At 44.7% G+C, this 22,317-nt stretch overlaps 1 protein-coding gene and 1 long non-coding RNA gene across 5 annotated transcripts in view; one reads left to right on the top strand and one right to left on the bottom strand.

Annotated features, from left to right (window-relative positions):
• Nucleotides 1–21,358, bottom strand: part of mTerf5 (mitochondrial transcription termination factor 5) — a 57,734-nt gene extending 36,376 nt beyond the window's left edge. For 2 of the 4 annotated variants that reach the window (XM_069327656.1, XM_069327660.1), the window contains exons 1-4: nucleotides 21,203–21,358; nucleotides 16,268–16,436; nucleotides 7,894–8,068; nucleotides 5,924–6,021 (exon numbers count right to left, since the gene is read on the bottom strand). In XM_069327656.1, coding sequence (XP_069183757.1) covers nucleotides 5,924–6,021; nucleotides 7,894–8,068; nucleotides 16,268–16,423 — 429 coding nt within the window. In that variant the 5' untranslated portion in view covers nucleotides 16,424–16,436; nucleotides 21,203–21,358. Of the gene's footprint in view, nucleotides 1–5,923; nucleotides 6,022–7,893; nucleotides 8,069–16,267; nucleotides 16,437–20,328; nucleotides 20,395–21,115; nucleotides 21,141–21,202 lie in introns of those variants that run through there. The other 2 variants (XM_069327659.1, XM_069327657.1) reach the window with 2 other exon arrangements.
• The window catches only part of LOC138366608 (uncharacterized), a 75,674-nt gene that overhangs the window by 42,303 nt on the left and 11,054 nt on the right, over nucleotides 1–22,317 (top strand). The gene's annotated exons all lie outside the window — the stretch shown is intronic.

The raw sequence follows: 22,317 nt of genomic DNA, 5'->3' as shown, positions 1-22,317 counted from the left end.
TGTCAGCCCAAGACATATTACCAAAGATGGCAGCCAAAGGAGCAGACTTACGAAAGTTATGGGCACGAGGATAGACCACAGGGTGGCTGGACCGAATAACCCCATGGACGGCCTGAGGGACACAAACCCTGGAACAGGGAAAAAGGGAAACCGGGTCAACCCAAAGTGTCACCGGCTACTGAGGCTGTGGCGTGCCGGTAACACCGAAGAGCCGCAACCAGACACAACATATGATGCACCCTAGGCCGGACCAACAAAGCATCAACAATCGAAGAACCTCTCCAGAAAGCAGCAGTCTCATTCATCACCAGAAAGGGAGGAGATGGCTGCAAACGAATAAACCTACAACCAGGACCAAAAGAGCAGAAACCTCTGTGCCAAAGAACATAAAGCTCCCCAACCCGACCACCCCAGAGGCCAATGCCAACAGGAAAAGAGCCTTCAAAAAACAATCTTGAACCGAAGGGGCCACAACAAACTAAGGAGAAAAGAGAAAAAAAGAGCACCGGTCCAACGACCAAGATGGCTCAGGCGGCGCATGAACAGACCGGAGGTAAATCAAAGCACAAGACACTTGCGAAATGGAGAAGTACTGTAACATCCACCCTGAACGCAAGCTGAAGCGGCTCCGTCAGCGTCGCACAATACGAGGCAACATTATTTGGCACAACACATGGTGGTCCTGAAAGGACAAGACAACCCAATCCGAAACAAAAGAAAACCTGCGGAGGGACAAGAAATAACGAAAGGACCACTAGGAAACTTCATACTGTTGCCAAGACGAAGCATGCAGGTGGGACGCCATCAAAGAAGCCACCTGCTCACCATGCAAATGGTGATAGACCCGCGTCAGAAAGACCAGACGTGAAGACTTGAGAAGATCGAACCAGCTATGTAAAAGACTGGCCCAATCTGCTGAAAGAGGCGGAGCCGCGGGAAGACCCCTGGGTTCGGATATCGAGCAAGCAGCGCCTGAAACCAAAGGGCCTACATGACTATTCTCCCTTGTTAAGTCTCCAAGCGAGCCAGGACCTGGAGCAACAATGGAACTGGGGGAAAGAGGTACAGGTAACCCCTCCTCAACCAGTCCTGCTTGAAGGCATCGAAGGGCGCCACATGGGTCAGGAGATGCCTCGACCAAGCCGACGTGAAGAGGTTCACCTCTGAGAGCCCATACGTCCGGCAGAGCAAACTGAATGAGTCGGTGTCAACAGTCTATTTCATGGACAGGGAAATGAACCATGACAGGCCGTCTGCCAGGACATTTGACACCCCCCGAACGTGAACGACCAGGAAAGCCAAACCCAGAGAACTCGGCAGACGAGTCATCTGAAGCGACCAGCCCCAAAGAGCCAAGGATCGCATCAAACCCCCATCCCCCCCCCCGGTTCAGGCAATGAACCACCGGAAAGCAGTTCAAATAGATCTGGATTGTCGAACCTCAAGCAACCCGAATCCTTCGAAGTGACATCCACACGGCTGCGAACTCCTGCACCGTGCTGTGGGCCAGACAGAAGAATGTGCCCGACTGCCTCTGGCCTACCTGATAAGTACTGGTCACAAAGCCGCATCCGTGAACACACAAAGTGAGGGCTTGGGTAGGTGCCAAGGCACTGACCCCCAAAAAACCTGAAGAGGAAGCCGGCGATGCAGCAGCCGATGTAAGGAGGCCGAACCCAGTGATCGCGAGAGAGGCGAAAGGGACGTCTCCGAAGGAATCAGAACAGCCAACATAGCCAAACCCGGCCTGGCGGGTAAACCAGCATGGCAAAGTTCAAACTCTCGCACAACTGCTCGAGCAACCACCGAGTGACCCGAGACCCACCCAGAAACAGCTGAATGCGAGACCGCAGCCGCAGTAATACCTCCGGAGGGAGAGACATGGAAGTGGTCCGAGTCCCAAACAAAACCCAGCCAGGTTCGAACCTGGGACAGAACCAAATGGGACTCCACCAGTTTACCAGAAACCCGAACCTGGTGAGATGGGAAAGAACCACACCCCTGGCAAAAAGACAAGCAGACCGACAAGAAGTCCACACCAGCCAGTCATCAAGGTAGGCCAGGACCCGAACCCCTAGCAGAAGCAGACAGGTCACCACAACCCTGGTAAGACAGGTGAATAAACGAGGTGCCAGATTCAAGCAAAAAAGGAAGGAAACGAAAGCAGCAAGCCTGACACCCCACCACGAAACCTAGCCAATCCCTGAATCCTGGATGAATAGGGTTGTGCCAATGTGTGTCCTTGAGGTCCATGGACACCATCCAGACACACACACTCTCAGGACCTAAGACAGTTTTCATCCAAAATTAGGGGCAAGGAATCCAGGGGTTCAGGCGGGACAAGTCCTGAATGAATGGCAGATCCGTACGTTCTTATTTCGGCACTAGGAACAGGCGGGAAACCCAATTGAGGGACGGGGTCATTTTGACCACGCCCAAGAACACCCACTCAAAGATGACCTGACGAAGTGCAGGGGAAGAAGCCTGCCCTGTCAGCCCCGAACCCCCCAAAGGAGGAGTCACCAAACGCCACCACAGGCCGGATGACACGACTGAAAACGCCCACAAATTGAGGGACCAAGCACGAGCAAACAGAGCGAGCCTCCCCCCATTGCCATGTCAACAGGCCGAATAGCAAAAGGGTCGACACTGCTTACAAGAAGCTGACCGACAAACAGAGCAATCACTTCGCTGACCAGGCAACGTCGGCTCCGAAGGCAGCGTTGGCTCAAAAGCTGGCACCAATGACCCACCTTGACCAGCAGAACCCTGAGACCTGGCACGACCCTTCTGAGAAGGCCATAAACGGCTGCCCCAGAGAACAAACACGTCCAACCTAGGACAACAACTAGACGAAGTCACCTGCAGAAACTGCATGACAGCAGACTTGGCAAACAACAACATACAAAACGACGACGAAAACCTAAGAGCCAGCGATCGGGCCGCGGGGACACTAAGCCCCGGAAGCACCTCAAGGTAGGGCCCAAGCGGTTTCCAGAGAGAGCGAGCAGTGCCTGATGGCACGCAACTCGAAAAGCAAAGAACAGAGACATCGCCTCCTTCAAGATTGGCACAAATTTCAACAGTGCGGCTGACGCCCAAGCTGCCGAAGCCAGCACACTAGACGAAGTGCCCCGCGAGGCCAGCGCGGCACTTAATGCCTCTACATCTTCAACCCAGACTGAATACAGCTCAAGAAGGGAAAAGAGAGACAAGACCGAAGCCAAATGCTCACGGGTGGGCAAATCTTCGGTAACCAAGGACGCTGAAAAGGCAGGAACCTGTACATGCAGCTGTACAAGGCCAATATCCTGAGAAAGCACAGGGGTGAACAAGCACGCATTGTCACTCAAACTCAACCCCCCCCCCCCCCCCAGATAAAACTGCAGAACGGTTGAAGTTTCTTGCAACTCAAGCGTGCGGGTCCAACAGAATCCTGTGAAGTGAGCAACCTCGGAGGTCCAGAAGAGGACTGCTCTACTGAACCCAGGTATCACTTAATAGGAACCCTGGTTTCTATTACTGCACCATGTAATAGGAGGAAGCACTACAACCCTGGGGACCAGAAAGTCACAGCTGCTGCAGTTATGCAAGCTGGGTAGCACCGTGATCCCAATCAGCAACAAACCACTCCCAACCCAGGGCCAAACGAAAGTACCGAGAGCTGAGCGGACCCCAAGGGTGAGGCAGAGAGCCAAGCAGCCACTACCTCTAAGGGAATGGGGACCTGAAGGACCCAGAGAAGGGAACTCTGAACCCCAAGGGGTGTACTCACAGGGCGCCTAGGGAAGAGTGCCCTAAGCATGCACAGTCCTTGGTACGAACTCCTGGCCACCGCCAATGCACAGCAGGAACACCAGCAGGGGGGGGGGTGAAACCAATCGGGCAACCAAGGCCAGAGCAGACGACCACCCAGTATAGCTTCAGCCGACAAACTGATGGTCTGGCTTCCAGCTCGGTGGGCTGGGACCATCCCCTTCCTGGGTGGAGCAGAGGACGGGAAGGGGGGGGGGGGGTCAGTAAGAACGAGCGGTGTGATGACGTGTTGCTTATTAGCTTGTTTTTCTTGGGGAGAGGGGTTCTAGCCTCTAAGCGGTCTTGGGTTGCAATATTTCTACAAGGTGGGGGTCTGTTTTGAAGCGCCTACCTTTCTGGGTGCTCGACACCGGTTGATAGCAGACATGAATACTTTCATACATGTGAATTTCACAGGCCATTGCTCTTTTCTCTGAGGGGACCATGTTCTGGATAGTGGTCCCCAGTAGGCATGACAACTCTGACTGAAACCCCCATACTAATATTAGCTAATATCAGTTCAATAGTTCCTGGGAGCCGACGGGGCTCCCCCACAGAAAAATATTATAAAATTTTCTTTTGCAGAGTAGTAGACAGTTGGAACAAACTAAGAAAGGTGGTGGCGGAGGCCAAAACCATCAGTAGTTTCAAAGCGATATATGACAAAAAGTACTGGGAAGACAGGACACAACGAACATAGCTCTCATCCTGTAACTACACTTAGATAATTACACACACTCGCTCACTGGCCAGAACTCTCACATCACTCAACAAGCCGTTAACAGTTTGACAAGGCGCCCAAAACATATATCAACAACACCTTGAAAACTTTTAATAGTCCACCGTACATACGGACATGTAGTACCCACACAGATAATGGATCAAAATTTGTATGGTCACTTAAACAATACATTTAAAGACAGCATTAATTATACAATTTATTTACACAGTTAGGATTTAGTGTATATCAATAATGTCATGTATACACTGGGTCATAACAAGCTCCAACATGGAACCCACACCTTGCGAAGCATGAACAAAAACTTGAGAAAGTTCAGAGGTTTGCAGCCTGATTAGTACCAGAATTGAGAGGCCTGAGCTATGAGGACAGGCCGAGGTCTCACATCCTTATGGGAGATAAGAAACAGACGGGATATGATAACTAGATATTGGATCTTGTGGGGAATATCTAAAGTGTATAAAGGAAGCCTACTTAAATTAAAAAGAGGTAGAAGTGGAAGTCCTACTTTCACTTGTCCTAGAGTCGGAGTACTTTCTACTTTTTGAATCTATTGTCCAGTGGAAGCTGGACACACAATAGTCAAAGAAATGTAAGACATTCTCGTTCCTTGTACGGGTGATCGGCAAGTGGAATGCACTAAAAGCAAAGGTTGCTGAAGGAAATTCCATCCACAACTTTAAAATTAAATGGGAAATTGCATCTATTACTAAATTTTGTCAGTTTTGTCTCCTAAACTGTGATATGAGGCTGCAGTTCTGCCACCCTTTCTTGCAGCTCTACCCCTTTATTTGTAATGTTCTGTTTGAGAGGTTCACTCTGCCCCAGTGCCTTCTTTTTCTATGGAGGAGGGGAATCGGCTACTGGTGTTTGGGAGATGCCAGAGGTGGGATTCGTGGTTGACTTTTGGATTCCATTGGGCTTTTAGGTCTATACTCTCCCCTCGTTCAGTTGTGGGCTGGTTTCCTCTGCTCCCATTTAGGTATACAGTACTTCTAAGTCATTGGTTCTTGGCTTGATTCTGCTTCTCAGCACTGGTAGACCCTGCTTCACAGCTTGTTCTGGTGAAGGTGTTACTTGTGTGTTTGAAATCTGTTCATATTTTCTTTGAATAACTAGATGAAGCAAACACAATAAAATTGGACCATGTATGACATGGGTACTGAAAGAGGCTACAGGGAATCTGTTATCCACTAACTAAAACATAATAGAAACTGGAGATTTCTCAGAAAACTGGAAAAAGTTTAGTGTAGTTCCAATACTCCAGAAAGAGGACAGACATGAAGCACAAAAATTATATAGCAGTATCACTAATATGCATCGCATGCATCAAACTTACCCTTGCAAAAATTCTTAAGTCCTAAAAGAAAGCAGAGGGTTGAGACGCACCTGGAGTGTGTTCATATTGCGGGCCAGGGTGTAGACATCGCAGCTCTTCAGGCGTGGATCACTGTTTATTATTTTAGAGCTGGAAGTCTTTGACACATCTGCAAAAGTGGTGAACTTATAATTATTCTATAATGCTCATCTTCAATTGAGCATTATTGAACTCTCTGCCATCACCACCATACTTGCATCTCTCTGAACTCATCATATCCTGAACAAAAATAATAACTTTCTAAGGCATAACAACATCCCTTCATAAAATAGTAAATAAATATGCCTATACTGTATTTCACTTTTTCCAGTTATAGGACAGTATATTATATGGTGATATAATCAGTACATGCATTAAGAATAGTGTGCACACCAAGCTAACAAAGGTAAACTTGACCACTGAACTGTGCACCGCGCCTGCAGGCGCTCGACGGGTTGCGCAATGTGCCTCCGGGATCTTATAGGTATAGCTTATGATTCAAAACTCCCACGGCTACATGGGGTTCACATCAGCTTCCTCAGGGCTTTTATAAACAGACGCCTTTTTTTTTTCTTTTTAAATCGTGGGCAACATTCCCAGGTGTGAGTGCCTCGGTACTTAGTGAGCAACCAAGGCTGGCGCACGCAGCATGAACTCACAGCGTTGCTGTTCAGCTTGTGACCACAGCATCGCCTAATGTCAAAATATATATGTAACTGGTATTATTTACCCATGATAGTATTACAGAAGAGCCTGAGTGTGATGATGACTGTGTACATGTTCAATATCAGTGAATCAATGCTATTCACGATGTTCACAGCGCAAGCCACAACACTACAGCATTATTTCGTCCATCTAAGAATTTTCAGACAACTTCTTATCTTCCTTTACAAAATAAACTTGTGGTGAATTATTCATTTAAAAGATTGTGACTAGGATTATGATAACAGCAGGATTGCGGTGATAATTAGCGCTGTGTATAGTATTGTGGGAGGAGGAATTTTGGTGAGAGAGGGAGGGAATCGAGGTAGCGTCACTGTGTGTGACAGCCACTCTTGTTTTGCTCACCATACTAGCTTAGAGGTTCGCTATGGTGAACACAAATGTACATAGGTATGTACAATGTGACAATGTGTGTATATAGTGTAGTGTAATAACAGCAACAGGAGAATGTTGGGAGGAGCTATTTTTGGTACGGGAGATGGCATCGTATTCGTAGCATCATCTGCTGTATGATTTCTCATACAGTTGATGGTGGCCACTATGCTGTTTGGACACAATGCCAGCTTAGTTGCATAGTTATGGTGAATAAAACATGTAGATACGTATACATAATGTGTGTGAATAGTGTAATAAAAACAATAACAGTATGGTGGGAGGAGGAATGTTGTCGCGTGAGGTGTTGGAGAAGCGAGGGAGGGCTGGCTAGGTGTGGCAGCTTACACTCGCGGAGTTCTGAGTGTGTTGATGGTGAATGTATATAGTGTGTGATAGCATAGTGTAAATGTTGTAAATATATATAAATGAACATGAAACATTGGATACATGAGCAATATATGTGGACACATTTGTGATGCATATAACACAGTGCCTTGGAACAGTACGGATGTTCTACTGCCATAATATTGTGTAAGTGTTCATTATACATAGAATTGGCAAGAAAAACAAAACAAATGTATTTGGAAATGTACGCAAAAAATTGTTAAAAACATATTTTTTTGTGGCAATTCGCGCATGTTGAAGTTGGCGCGTGACTGCCTCCAGGAGTCTCTCATGGGCGACCACCAAATCGTGACGTCGCACGCCATTTTCTGGACGCCATTGCGGCCAAACTAAGTATAATTTCGTTTTTTTTACATATCTGTGATCAGGGAAGTGTATTTAACATTTTCAAAAACAAAACAACAATTTTGCCAAGAATTTATTTCCTGCATACAAGGGGGGCGGGGGTGCCATATTTGGAGCCCGAGCAGCACAGTGGTTAAAACTGGTTACTACTTACTAAAATACTCCATAACCATTTTTAACCGTGTAGTTGGTTGCACATATTTGAATGAATTCTCCTTCCCAGGCATGGCACCTTGTGCGGCATGTGTTTTGGCCTGTGGTATACTGCACAGAGTTCGTGATGCCTGCCTCAACCAGCTGGTGCCATGAGGGATGTGACTCACCACCATCTGGAAGAGTACAAGAGAAATATTACATTAAATACAATACAGTATTTTAACCCTTAGACAGTGGTTATTGTCATATGTTGATTCACTGGGTAACAGTTATCATCATATGATGAAACAATTATTGTCTGGGTTTTACGTGTACGTTACAAATAAGAATACTGATTAATAGCTCTGTGGAAGTAATGTAGTTTACCTTGACCCGAGAAAAAAATCTTGCTATCGTTTCATGGTCACATTACTATGTGAATGTGGTTATTGTCATTGTATAAAATTCCATCATAATTTTACAGACGGCCACTTGCTTTGCGAACTTTGGTTATCCAAATATTCCAGTTTTCTGATTGGGGTTAGGGTTTCACACTATATGAACTAAGTTCTGGTAAGGAAGTGGTCTGCCAAGCCTCGCGCCGGCCGGGGTTGGGGTTACGCTACATGAACCAAGTTTGGGTGCGAAAGCGGTTCGCCAAGCATCGTTCTGGCTGGTGGTGGTTTGATGGCCTAGTTTGCCCACTAAGTGTTGAGTGCCACCTGGTTTATACCTGGTTGATGAGGTTCTGGGAGTTCTTCTACTCCCCAAGCCCGGCCCGAGGCCAGGCTTGACTTGAGAGTTTGGTCCACTAGGCTGTTGCTTGGAGTGGCCCGCAGGCCCACATACCCACCACATCCTGGATGCCATCAACCATTGTGATGGGATCCCTGGATTTGAAAGTTCTCGTAATCCATCCGATCATTTTTCTGGCAGACGCAATATTTGCTTGGTTATGCTCCCTAAACGTTAGGTCGTCAAACATCATTATTCCCAAATCCTTTACATGCTGTTTTCCTACTATTGGCACATTTGATTGTGTTTTGTACCCTGTATTATGTTTAAGGTCCTCATTTTTACCGTACCTGAGTACCTGGAATTTATCACTGTTAAACATCATATTATTTTCTGATGCCGTCGAAAACTTTATTAATATCAGCTTGAAGTTTTTCAATGTCTTCAGCCGAGGTAATTTTCATACAGTACTGATTTTTGTGTCATCTGCAAAGGGTGAAACGAAGCTGTGACTTGTATTTTTGTCTATACAGTGGCACCTCGACATACGATTGCCCCTACTTACGATAATTTCGAGTTACGATGTAAATTTCATCGAAAAATGCGACTCGACATCTGATGGTGTCATCGACTTCCGATATTTGTTGGTACACATTCGGGTCGACAGAGCGCATGGTTCCCAGTCACACGGCCGACCTGCCTCAGTTTACTACAGCTGCCCACTTAGTGACGATCGCGCCTTTAAGAAATTCCGCTTTTGTGGTGATTTTTTGCATTTTGAACATTAAAGTAATTATTATATAACACGCCATGAGTCCCAGTTAAGTCAGTGGTAAGGCTCAACATATGAAAACCCATGAGAGGATGACCATAGAGCAGAAACAAGAGTACAGAATGTCTCTTCCTCAACAATTAAGAAAATGTGTGCAGCATGGGAAGAATTGCAAACCTTTGCTGAAACGACTCGCCCAAATCAAGCTGCAGTAGGTCGTTGCCTTAACCTATTCAATGACACTGTGATGCATCATTACTGACAAATGTTAAAATGAAGGGAAAAACAAATGTCTCTTGACAAATTTGTAGTGAGACAAACAAGCACTGAACCACAACCAGGTCCTAGTGGTATTCAGGCAAAACGTAGGAGAGAGTACTCCAGAGAAAACATCACTGCCTGATGTGATAATGGAAGGGGACTCCCCTTCCAAACAGGAACAACTCTCCTCCTTCCCCCTCATCACCATCTTCCATACACCATCAAGAGTCCTCCATAAAGGTAAGACACACTTTGGTACTGTATTGTAGTTAGAAAAAAACATTGTATTCAGTATAAAATGTATTTGTATGTTAATATTTTGGAGGGTGGGGAACGGATTAATTCAATTCCCTTTAATTCTTATGGGAAAAATCGCTTCGACTTACAATATTTCAACTTACGATCCGTCTCTGGGAACGGATTAGCACCGTAAGTCGAGGCCCCATTGCATCTGATATGAGAATAAGGAAAAGCAGCGGTGCAAGGACTGTACCCTGAGGTACAAAGCTTTTACCTGCGCTTGGACTAGATTTTATATGGTCGACTTACTCGCCGAGTCCTGTTTGACAGAAAACTGAGTATCCAGCGTCCTACTTTACCGGTTATTCCCATTGACTTCATTTTGTGTGCTATCACGCCATGGTCACATTTATCGAAAGCCTTTGCGAAGTCCGTGTATATCACATCAGCATTCTGTTTTTCTTCTAATGCCTCAGGGACTTTGTCGTAGTGATCAAGTAGCTATGAGAGGCACGATCTTCCTGCTCGAAATCCATGTTGGCCTGGGTTGTGAAGGTCATTGGTCTCCATGAAATTGGTGACCTGACTCTTAATCACTCTCTCAAATACTTTTATTATGTGCAACGTTAGTGCAACTGGTCTATAATTCTTTGCCAATGCTTTGCTCCCTCCCTTGTGTAGAGGGGCTATGTCTGCTACTTTAAGTGCATCTGGTATCTCCCCTATGTCCAAGCTCTTCCTCCACACTATACTGAGTGCATGTGCTACCAGCACTTTGCATTTCTTTATAAATATTGAATTCCATGAATCTGGACCCAGGGCCAAGTGCATGGGCATGTTTTCAATTTCTCTTTCAAAGTCTAGTACGCTCATGTTGATATCAGTTATATTTACAGGGGTTTGGATATCACGCATAAAGAAATTGTCTGGATCTTCCACTTTCATGTTGTTTATTGGAGAGCTAAACATGTCCTCATACTGCTTTTTTAGGATTTCACTAATTTCTTTGTCATCCTCCGTGTATGAACCTTCACTTGTATGAAGAGGTCCAATACTGGCAGTGGTTTTTGCTTTTGATTTCGTATATGTGAAGAAGTATTTTGGATTTTTCTTTATTTCCTGAATTGCTTTCTGTTCTAACTGCCTTTCTTCAGTTTGATATGAGTGTTTCAATTTCAGCTCGATTTCTCCAATCTCCCTATTTAAATTATTCCTTCTTTGACGGGAAATTCGTGTCTGCATAAGCATTTCCGTTATTTTTTTTCCTTTTATAGTGTCGTCTGTGTTCTCTCTCTACGTTGGATCTCTTTCTGGCTTTCCTCAAAGGAACATGTTTCAGACAGACTTGATACGCCCACTCTACGGCACACGGCACCACTCTAGAGTGCCTTCTACCCGTGACATCACAGATTCACAGCCTATTGTTCCCATTGTTTTGATTTGTCACGAGGTTGGAGTGTTCATTCTGTGACTTTGTTTTACATATCTGCACAATCAAGGAACATCTGTGCACCATGTCGGCTCCAAATGCATGCATTGTCAGTGATGGCTGACTGGTGGGTGGATGGATGGGGGAGCTTGGGTGGGAGGCAGTGAGAGATGGGGAGAATTAGTGAGAGGGGGAGGGAGGGAGGCAGTGAGGGAGGGGGAGGTAGTGAGAGAAGGAGGGAGAGATGCTAGGAGATAGGCAGGGAGGGAGTCAGACAGGAGATAGGCAGGGAGAGGCTAGGAGATAGGCAGGGAGGGAATCAGGAGGTAAAGGAATCGGGAGAGAGACAGGCAGAGGCAACGAGGAATGTGTTATGAAGTCAGTGTAATAATTCGAGGACAAAGCAAAAATACCAGGCAACCAAAGCCTCCCGCCATATTAAAATTTATATCTTGGCTGTACAATATTTATGCCATTATACAGTATGTTGATTTTCGTGTTAAGTGTACAGTATTACGATGCATTAATAATCATTAACATTGTTTTATTGCTTCCTGTTTAGTAATTTAACAAACACTTTTTAATTATGAATTAAGGACAGTTGAACTACATGACCTTGAAGCAGATAATGTGTGTGGGATGTAGGAGGGTGGTGGTGGTGGTGTCAGTGGTAGGGGTTGGACGGGCTCAATCAATAAGCCTATCACACTCAAACCCAATTAGCCAGATTTGTTTCTTAAATTCTGAATGTACATCATCATATATACATTTTTGGTTACAGATTTTGTTTAGTATTATTATTAGGATAATAAAAGTTATAAAAATACTTATTTCATGAATGCTTTATTGTATTAGATGATTCTCCATGGTATCTCTGGCTGTCAATCCACAAAGCTAGCCACCAGGAGGGAGGGAAGAAGGGAGACCAACAGTAGTGAGAGAGGGTGGGAGGGAGGGAGACCAGCAGCAGTAGTGAGGGAGGGAGGAAGGGAGACCAACAGTAGTGAGGGAGGGAGACCAGCAGTAGTGAGGGAGGGTGGGAGGGAGGGAGACCAGCAGTAGTGAGGGAGGGTGGGAGGGAGGGAGACCAGCAGCAGTAGTGAGGGAGGGTGGGAGGGAGGGAGACCAGCAGCAGTAGTGAGGGAGGGTGGGAGGGAGGGAGACCAGCAGCAGTAGTGAGGGAGGGTGGGAGGGAGGGAGACCAGCAGCAGTAGTGAGGGAGGGTGGGAGGGAGGGAGACCAGCAGCAGTAGTGAGGGAGGGTGGGAGGGAGGGAGACCAGCAGCAGTAGTGAGGGAGGGTGGGAGGGAGGGAGACCAGCAGCAGTAGTGAGGGAGGGTGGGAGGGAGGGAGACCAGCAGCAGTAGTGAGGGAGGGTGGGAGGGAGGGAGACCAGCAGCAGTAGTGAGGGAGGGTGGGAGGGAGGGAGACCAGCAGCAGTAGTGAGGGAGGGTGGGAGGGAGGGAGACCAGCAGCAGTAGTGAGGGAGGGTGGGAGGGAGGGAGACCAGCAGCAGTAGTGAGGGAGGGTGGGAGGGAGGGAGACCAGCAGCAGCAGTAGTGAGGGAGGGTGGGAGGGAGGGAGACCAGCAGCAGTAGTGAGGGAGGGTGGGAGGGAGGGAGACCAGCAGCAGTAGTGAGGGAGGGAGGGAGGAAGGGAGACCAGCAGCAGTAGTGAGGGAGGGAGGAAGGAAGGGAGGCCAACAGTAGTGAGGGAGGGAGGGTGGGAGACCAGCAGCAGTAGTGAGGGTGGGAGACCAGCAGCAGTAGTGAGGGTGGGAGGGAGGGAGACCAGCAGTAGTGCTGACCAGTAGTGGTGAGGGTGGGAGGGAGAAGTGGATCAAGACATCTGTTACTGGTGAGTGCAAACCAAATACTGTCGCACTTTTGCTATGAACCTGTCGATTTTTCCACTAGATGTATTTTTTCTCCATTTTCCTCCATTTCTCGTTTACGAATTGACATGATAACCGACGGGTTTTGTCCCTAATTTTTCATGTTACGTCCTTAAAGTTGAAATCAAATTGTTCGCAATAGAATGCTCTAAAGGAATATTTGCATATAAGAACAAATATTAGGGGTTACCAATAATGGTAACTCCTAATAACCCCCAATAACAATGTTACCAATACCATAAGATAAAGTTCATCGTCAAGTGAACACCACCTGCTTTTCTTCATGGTTTAAAGTCATTATTAATTCCTGACATGGAATTCCTCTTCACTCAAGGGAAGAATACCACCTCACACCTGTTGGTCCGGGTGTTGCAACAGTGTCAGCATCATATACATCACCAGCATGTACTAGACTAATTGTGCTTGCGGGGGTTGAGCTCTGTCTCTTTGGACCCGCCTCTCAACTGTCAATCAACTGATGTACAGATTCCTGAGCCTACTGGGCTCTATTATATCTACATTTGAAACGGTATGGCATCAGCCTCCACCACATCACTGCCTAATGCATTCCATCTGTTAACTACTGACACTGAAAAAGTTCTTTCTAATGTCCCTGTGGCTCATTTGGGTACTCAGTTTCCACCTCTGTACCCTTGTTCGCATACCATCAGTGTTAAGCAGTTTATCTTAATCTACCCTGTCAATTCCTCTGAGAATTTTGTAGGTAGTGATCATGTCTCCTGTTACTTCTATAGTTTCTCCATGCTCTTTTACTCTGTTGCTTAGCTAGTTTACATCTCTGATTAAACCATGGGTTTCTCATCTGCATTTCATTTTTTACCTTTTGGGCCGGGATAAACTTTTCTGCTGCCTCCATGCACTTCTGCGTGATATCCATTAGGAATTTTCTTATCTCCACGTAATTTCCCTTACGGAATGCTAGCTTTTTGCTTTGTTCCCTTTCTCGAGTGCTTTGGCCCTTCTTCGACCAGATACTCAAATGTCAGTACATTGTGATCGCTCATTCCTACTGGGGCCTCGAAGTAAATTTTCCTTATGTCGGAGTCATTCAGAGTGAAGACTAGGTCGAGTCTTGCTGGTTCATCGTTTTCCCTCATCCTAGTGGGTTCCCCGACGTGTTGGCTTAGAAAGTTTCTTGTCGACACCTCCACTAGTTTGGCTCTCCATGTATCCTCTCCTCCATGCGGCTCCTTGTTCTCCCAAGCAAGCAGCACCTGAAACCAAAGTTGAGCTGGCCATCATGGAGCCAGGAGAACCACTCTCCCCCAATAGGATTCCAGCCAAGCCAGAACCCAAAGCAACAGCTAAATGGGGAGAAAGAGGTAAAGGAACCCCCACCACGACCAGTCCTGCCAAAAAGCATCCACCGTGATGGCCTCACAGTCAGGGAGGGAGAGCTGGCTCCCCCCTAATAATTCGTGGCTGAAGATATGATGACCAAACCACACACCAGAAGAAGAGACGATGACATTTCGGTCTATCCTGGGCCATTATCAAGTCGACTGTGATAGGAGCAAGGTGGTGGTGGTTTTACATTCAGATATTCATAACAAAATTCCAAGTAGCACGGGCTATGGTGAGCCCGTAGTGGAGAGGAAGGGCCCCCTTCCTAGCACTAAGGGCCCCCCCCTTTCCATCCACCTTGGGGTAGCACTAAGGAGCGGGAGTGCTAGTTGAATGAAGAGCTGCTTGTTTGTTTCTTTCTAGGGGGGAGGTAACAAAACACTACCAGACAGTAGTGTTTTGATTTGCCTCCTTTCTGGGTCCTACCCCGGTTGATTGCAATTATGACATACTTCAAATACACAGAAATCACATTATTGTGACATCAATGAGAAAATCCACAGTTGTGATGAGGATTTGAACCTATGCCTGGATGTTCCCAAATGCACGCTCTAGTCGACTATGCCACGACATGGTTAAAAGAATTGCAACCTGGAGTACTACTGCACCCTCAAGGATTGCTGAGGCTTCCACTGAAGCCAAACAGAGGTTTCACACAATTTCCCCATGCTCTCTTTACTGCTTCACGTATGACATGATGGAAGGACACCACTGTGGCTAAAGTGTATGTGTTCTTAGCTATGTGTCTGTTTATGAAACATTCTGTGAAACACTTAATACAGGAGTATTACAGCAAATTTTGCACTGTTCCAAGCCCAGTGTTCAACAATGTCATGAGACAGGTTCCTGTTGTTTCTAAGGTGCCTACACTTTGAAAACATTGCAAATGTTGATAGAAATTATCGACTTTGGAAAGTGCAAAAAGTGTTCAGCAATATCAGACAATTTTGCAATTACTTTGTACTAGGACAGAATTTTGTCATTGATCTTTTCCTTGATCTTAAGACTACCTTACACTTCACAAGCTTGCCTACATACTACCTACAGAAACTAAAGACCAAAGGTGTATGCGAGTGCATTGTTTGCAAGCGCACACAATGAAGAAACAGGAAGCGAAAATCTGTGTGTACCTGGTGCATAGAGTGCAAATTCACGCTGTGTACCATAGACTGCTTCTTTGCTTATAACTCACTTCCGAAGTATTGAGTGCGTAATACACTGTATGACTGTGCAAATAGTGTAAGAGTGTGTCAGACTGGGAGCTTCCTGCATGAGCGAACACGTATTGGTTGACATCACATCGCATCTTCTCCAAGTTGCCACAGCCAAGTTGTTTAAAAAAAATTTACATGTACTTGTTCAGGGAAAGGTTCTTAACAATTTACAAAGAAAAAATAATTGGCAGGAATGCTTCAATTTCTGTGCACCACCAGACTGTCACAATAAAAGTGTATATACAATGTGCACCGTGCAGGTAGTTAGATCAAAATTGTATACTGCATATACAATTAGTGCTGTTAAAGGGTTAAAAAGAAATATGCTGAAAACATTAATGATAGAGGCAATTAGCACATCAGGTATAAACAGCTAGAAAGCAGAGGTATAAAGAGCTAGATCTCACTCCCCCGAAGTCAGTGATATGTAAGCACACTGATTTCTTATATGAAGGTCAAAAGTTGGCAAAAAGATAGTCCTTACTTGCAGATGACATGCTGGAGCTGGCAAGCAAGGAGTGGATTGTGGTGGGAGATATAATCTTCTGGTATATGGGGTCTGCTCTATACCACCAGTGATGGTGCCCAGCAGCATAGGAACCCGTCTGGGGCCCACTCTCAGTGCATCTATGTATCTCATCTTCTATTTTATTCTGGGTGGAGAAAATTAAATACAGTAAAAAAGTATGTCTGTTTGCATAGGATTCTTAGATGGGGTAATTTGTGTATTTTGGTCAATTAAGTAAAATACTGTAACCTCATAACATGATTATTTGTTTTGTGGTGGCATTTATTTTATTTTTATTTCGATCCTGCTGGGGATCGAACCCGGACCCTTACTCATCTAGTTGTACTCACCTAGTTGTGCTTGCGGGGTTTGAGCTCTGGATCTTTGGTCCTGCCTCCAAACTGTCAATCAACTGATGTAAAGGTTCCTGAGTCTATTGGGCTCTATCATACCTACACTTGAAACTGTGTATGGAGTCTGCCTCCACCACATCACTTCCTAATGCATTCCATTTGTCAACTACTGACACTGAAGAAGTTCTTTCTGTGGCTCATTGGGCACTCAATTTCCACCTGTGTCCCCTAGTGTGTGTGCCCCTTGTGTTAAATAGCTTGTCTTTATCTATCCTATCAATTCCTTTGAGAATCTTGCCATGTGGTGATCATATCCCCCGTAACTCTTCTGTCTTCGAGCGACATGAGGTGCCGTAGTCTCTCCTTGTAGCTCATCTCTCTAAGTTCGGGTACTAGTTTGGTGGCAAACTTTTGAACCTTTTCCAGTTTAATCTTATGCTTGAATAGATATGGACTCTATGCTGGGCTGCATACCCAGGATTGGTCTGACATATGTGGTATACAAAGTTTTGAATGATTCCTTACACAAGTTTCCAAAGCCCATTCTTATGTTGGCCAACCTGGCATATGCCGCTGATGTTATCCTCTTGATATGGGCTTCAGGGGACAGGTCTGGCATCATATCAACCCCAAAGTCTGTCTTTCTCTCTCTCTCTGACTCTTGAATTATTTCATCTCCCAAATGATACCTTGTATCTGGCCTCCTGCTCCCTACACCTATCTTCGTTACATTACATTTGCTTGGGTTAAACTCTAACCACCATTTGTTCGACCATTCCTTCAGTTTTTCCAGTTCTTCTTGAAGCCTCAAGCAGTCCTCCTCAGTCTTAATCCTTCTCATAATTTTGGCATCATTAGCAAACATTGAGAGGAATGAGTCTATACCCTCTGGGAGATCATTTACGTACATCAGAAACAGGATAGGTCAGAGTACAGAGCCCTGTAGGACTCCACTGGTGACTTCATGCCAAACTGAGGTCTCATCCCTCACTGTAACATTCTGCTCCCTATTGTTTAGGTACTCCCTTATCCACTGGAGCACCTTTCCAGTTACTCTTGCCTGTCTCTTCAGCTTATGTACCAGCCTCTTTTGGGGTACTGTGTCAGGCTTTCCAACAGTCCAAGAAAATGCAGTCTGCCCATCCTTCTTTCTTGCTTAATCTTTGTCACCTGGTCGTAGAATTCTATTAAGCCAGTAAGGCAAGATTTACCCTCCCTGAACCCATATTGATGATTTGTCGTGACTACTTAGGACTCAAACCTCGAGCGATGTCCACTCAGCCACCAGGCCCTCATATTATATATTTCGTTGATCAAATGAAATCTTTACTGACTAGAAGTTGGTACCAAGTCTTGTTTTAAATATTTATTCTCTATGAATTGAAAATATTCAATGATAATTTATTCCTGTTGCTAGAGAAATGTTTAGTTATGTCTGTTTGGATTTTTAACACTATATTTTGTTACAATATTTTTGGTTAAAATACAGCCCATCCTCCGAATAGACAGTATGTTTTAATACTAAATGTAATAAGTACAGTCCTGACAATCAGCATAGTACATAAATACACTTAATCACCAGCACACAACTTAATCACACAACTTATAGTACTGTATCATCCTTTGCAGATGACACTAGGATTTTTATGAGTAGACAACATAGTGGCAAACCTCCAATCAGATGTCAATCAGGTCTTTCTATGGGCTACAGAAAATAATATGGTGTTTAACGAAGATAAGTTTCAGCTCATACGCTACGGAAAAAATTAAAATATAAAAACAGAAACAGAGTTCAAAACTCGGTCAAATCATAACATAGAACAAAAAGGCAATGTAAAGGATTCAGGTGTAATGATGTCGAAAGACCTTACATTTAAAGAACACAATAAAGCAGCAATCCCAACTGCAAGAAAAATGACAGGTTGGGCAACAAGAACCTTTCACACTAGAGATACTACATTACACACTGAAATCACAATGGTGTGATGCATCAAATGGGAGGAAGAATGTATAGGTGACTATAGGCGACAGTCAGGAATGTACTTACTACATTTAGTATTAAAACGTACTGTCTATTAGGAGGAAGGTTTGTTAAAATATCACCTTGCATGCCAGAATGTCAGTTACCCCTTTTCCTGTGGTACTCAATTTCAACCCCCTTTTCTATAATTTCTAGTAAGAAAAATGCAGCTTTGAATGTAATGAAATGCCAATTTTTGGAGGAGGCCAGGTAGTTCCCTGAAGATTGCTGAGATTGCTTCATTCTGAAAGGTCACACAGAGGTAATATATCAGACTGGAGAAATGTCATGAGTGAGCACCACAGGGTTCAGTTCTTGCACTAGTAATGTTCATTGTCTACATAAAACAATCTACCAGATGGAATACAGAATTACTGAATATGAACATTTTGCTGATGATGCTAAGATAATAGGGAAGATAAGAAGCTTAGATGATTGTCATGCTCTTCAAGAAGACCTGGACAAAATAAGTGTATGGAGCACCACTTGGAATAGGGAAATTAATGTGAATAAATACCATGTTATGGAATATGGAATAGAAGAACATAGAAACCACACAACCTATAAATTATGTGAGAAATCATTAAAGAAAGAGATCTAGGGGTGATTCTAGATAGAAAACTATCACCTGAGGACCACATAAAGAACATCATGCAAGCCTATGCTATGCCTGACAGAAGCCTATGCTACATATTCTAACTTCAGAATTGCTTTTAAATGCACAGATGGTGAAATACTAAAGAAATACTGTACTTCACTACTTTTGTTAGACCAAAGCTGGAATATGCAGCAGTTGTATGGTGCCCATATCTTAAGAAGCACATCAACAAACTAGAAAAGGTGCAAAGACATGCAACTGAATGGTTCCCAGAACTGAAGGACAAGAGTTATGAGGAAAGGTTAGAGGCATTAAATATGTCAAAACTAGAAGATATAAGATAAAGAGGCGATATGATCACTACATACAAAACAGTAACGGGAATCGATAAAATTGATAGGAAAGAATTCCCAAGATCTGGAACTTCAAAACCAAGAGGTCAGTGGTAGACAGTTGAAACAAGTTAAGTGAGAAAGTGGTGGAGGCCAAAACCATCAGTAATTTAAAAGGTCCGTCTAATTACCCAAAGCTTCTTAGCATTACCTGATTTAACTAAGGCCACTAACCTTAGTGGCCTCGACGAGGACAGGAAGCCGGAGATTTGTCGAAGATTCCCCCCCCCATTTACCTTGATCTTTTCCAGGTATATTTTGAAATTCAGCACAGTTTTGGCAGTTACAGCTCTGGTGGGTAATTACCTAAGTGTCATTACCCATGTGTAGTTACAGGATGAGAGCTACGCTCGAGGTGTCCGTCTTCCCAGCACCCTTTGTCATATAATGCTTTGAAATTACTGACGGTTTTGGCCTCTACCACCTTCTCACCTAACTTGTTCCAACCGTCTACCACTGTTTGCGGAAGTGAATTTTCTTATTTCTACGGTAGCGACACAAAGATTTATGGTAAAGTGAGAAATGATAATGATATTGAAGCCTTACAAAGAGATCTATATGAACTCCACACATAGTCAGAAGACTGGCAAATGCTTTCAACATTGAAAGATGCAAGAACTTGCATGTGGAGCATAGCAACCCATGTCACAGCTACCAAATTAACAGTACATTACAGCTGATTGATGAGAGCACATCCAATCCCTCGATCGTTGTCGCCCCTCAACAACAGCAGCAGCAGACTGATGAAGAAAAAGACCTTGGAGTAAAAATCCATCATTTATTGAAAGTTGCACAACAAGTGGGTGCAGCAGTAAAAAAGCTAACCAAACCCTAGGAATAATCAAGTAAACCTTTGACTTTAAGGAAAAGAACGTAGTTATTCAGCTATATAAATCTCTGGTGAGCCCCCATCTTGATTACTGTATCCAAGCATGTAGCCTACATCTTCAAAAGGACATAGCTGCTCTGCAGAAAGTGCAACACCAGGTAACAAAAATCATTTCAGGGCTAAGTCAACTCTTATACCAGGAAAAAATAACAGGTTGAGGGCCACAGGGCTAACACTGCAAACCAGGCATGATAGGGCTGATATCAAAATGATATCATCTCACTTTTGACATGCTGCCGGCTTCCTGTCCTTCTCGAGGCCACTAGTGTTAATGGCCCTTGGGTAATTTCAGGCTCAATGGTTAAAATCTCGACAAGTTTACCAGCAGTTGTCGTTGTCAAGATTTATTTGTACTTATTTATTTATTCATATACACTATGTATAAGCTACTACATTCTTGTAAAACCACAAGCACGCATAGCATTTTGGGCAGGTCCTTAATCTTGATTTTCCCCGGAATACAACCCGCTAAAAATAGTATAACAACCGGGTACCCATTCACTGCTGGGTGAACAGAGGGGCTGCAGTTAAGGATTGGCGTCCGGTTAATTCTTCCCGGGTGGGATACAAACCCAGGCCAAAGCACTCGTGATGCGCCGGACGAGTATCTTATGACTGCACCAGGATTCACGCTAAACTCGTGTAATGTCTATACTGACGTGTCCGTGTTTATTCCTTTGGTGTTTCCCGAAGATCCGGCCACCATGACTTCTTTGTGATGCGTGCCGTTTGCTGATGGGTTTGTCCAGCCGATAACTTCACGGCCGCCCTGAAACCGTGGCCTCAACCCCTGGGCTGTGTACGCCACTCTTCCAGCCGTGGCGCCCGCCTCTACTCGCCCGGTATCCCTTTAATTAGAATCAGGTTCAGATTCTTTATTCAGGTAAAGGTACATACATAGCAGATGAATTACAAACATAATGTTGGATTTAAAGAAAGAGCTAGTACATGCAATACCTATAGGCACTAGTACGCATAACGTTACGGGCAGGGTGAGGGGGGGGGGACACTTAGACTAAAACTTAATACTAATTGAGATTAAAGTATAAATTGTTGAAAATAAAAAAATTAAGAAAGGGGGGGGGGAGAGAACATGGAAGAAAATAGCAAATATACAATTTGGTCAACAAATAGCATTGTTTAATTTTTTTAATTAAAGTTAAAATTTAAAAAATAAAATAAGTTAGTTTCCGTGGTGCAGTGGTAAGACGCTCGCCTGGCGTTCCGCGAGCGCTTTGTCATGGGTTCGTATCCTGGCCGGGGAGGATTTACCTGGGCGCCAATCCTTAACTGTAGCCTCTGTTTAACGCAACAGTAAAATGGGTACTTGGTTGTAACAACGATTCTTCTCGGCGGGGATCGTATTCCAGGGACCTGCCCGAAACGCTACGCGTACTAGTGGCTGTACAAGAATGTAACAACACTTGAATATATCTTGGGAAAAAAAAATAGTAAGACTCGGTTTCTAAAAACCAAGGCAGGGAACACCAGTGAAATTCCGTCCATTGTATACAAGAGCGCCTCCCATGCCCTTGCCCCACGCATAGCTCTACTGTTCAACAAATCTATAGTGCCACACCTTCCCCGATATCCTCAAAAAAGCAAGAGTAACGCCAGTCCATAAAGGAGGCAATCCGGCGAACATAAACAATTATAGACCAATATCAAATCTACCCATTCTTTCAAAAATATTTGAAAAATATTATTTACAAACAGCTCTATTCCTACCTCGTAAAATTCGACATACTCAGCCCCTGCCAGTTTGGCTTCCGGT

The sequence above is a fragment of the Procambarus clarkii genome, chromosome 20 (genome assembly GCF_040958095.1).
Source record: "Procambarus clarkii isolate CNS0578487 chromosome 20, FALCON_Pclarkii_2.0, whole genome shotgun sequence".
Taxonomy (NCBI): Eukaryota; Metazoa; Arthropoda; class Malacostraca; order Decapoda; family Cambaridae; genus Procambarus; species Procambarus clarkii.
The sequence above is the reverse complement of the archived record's forward strand: the minus strand, read 5'-3'. Positions and strand labels throughout refer to the sequence as shown.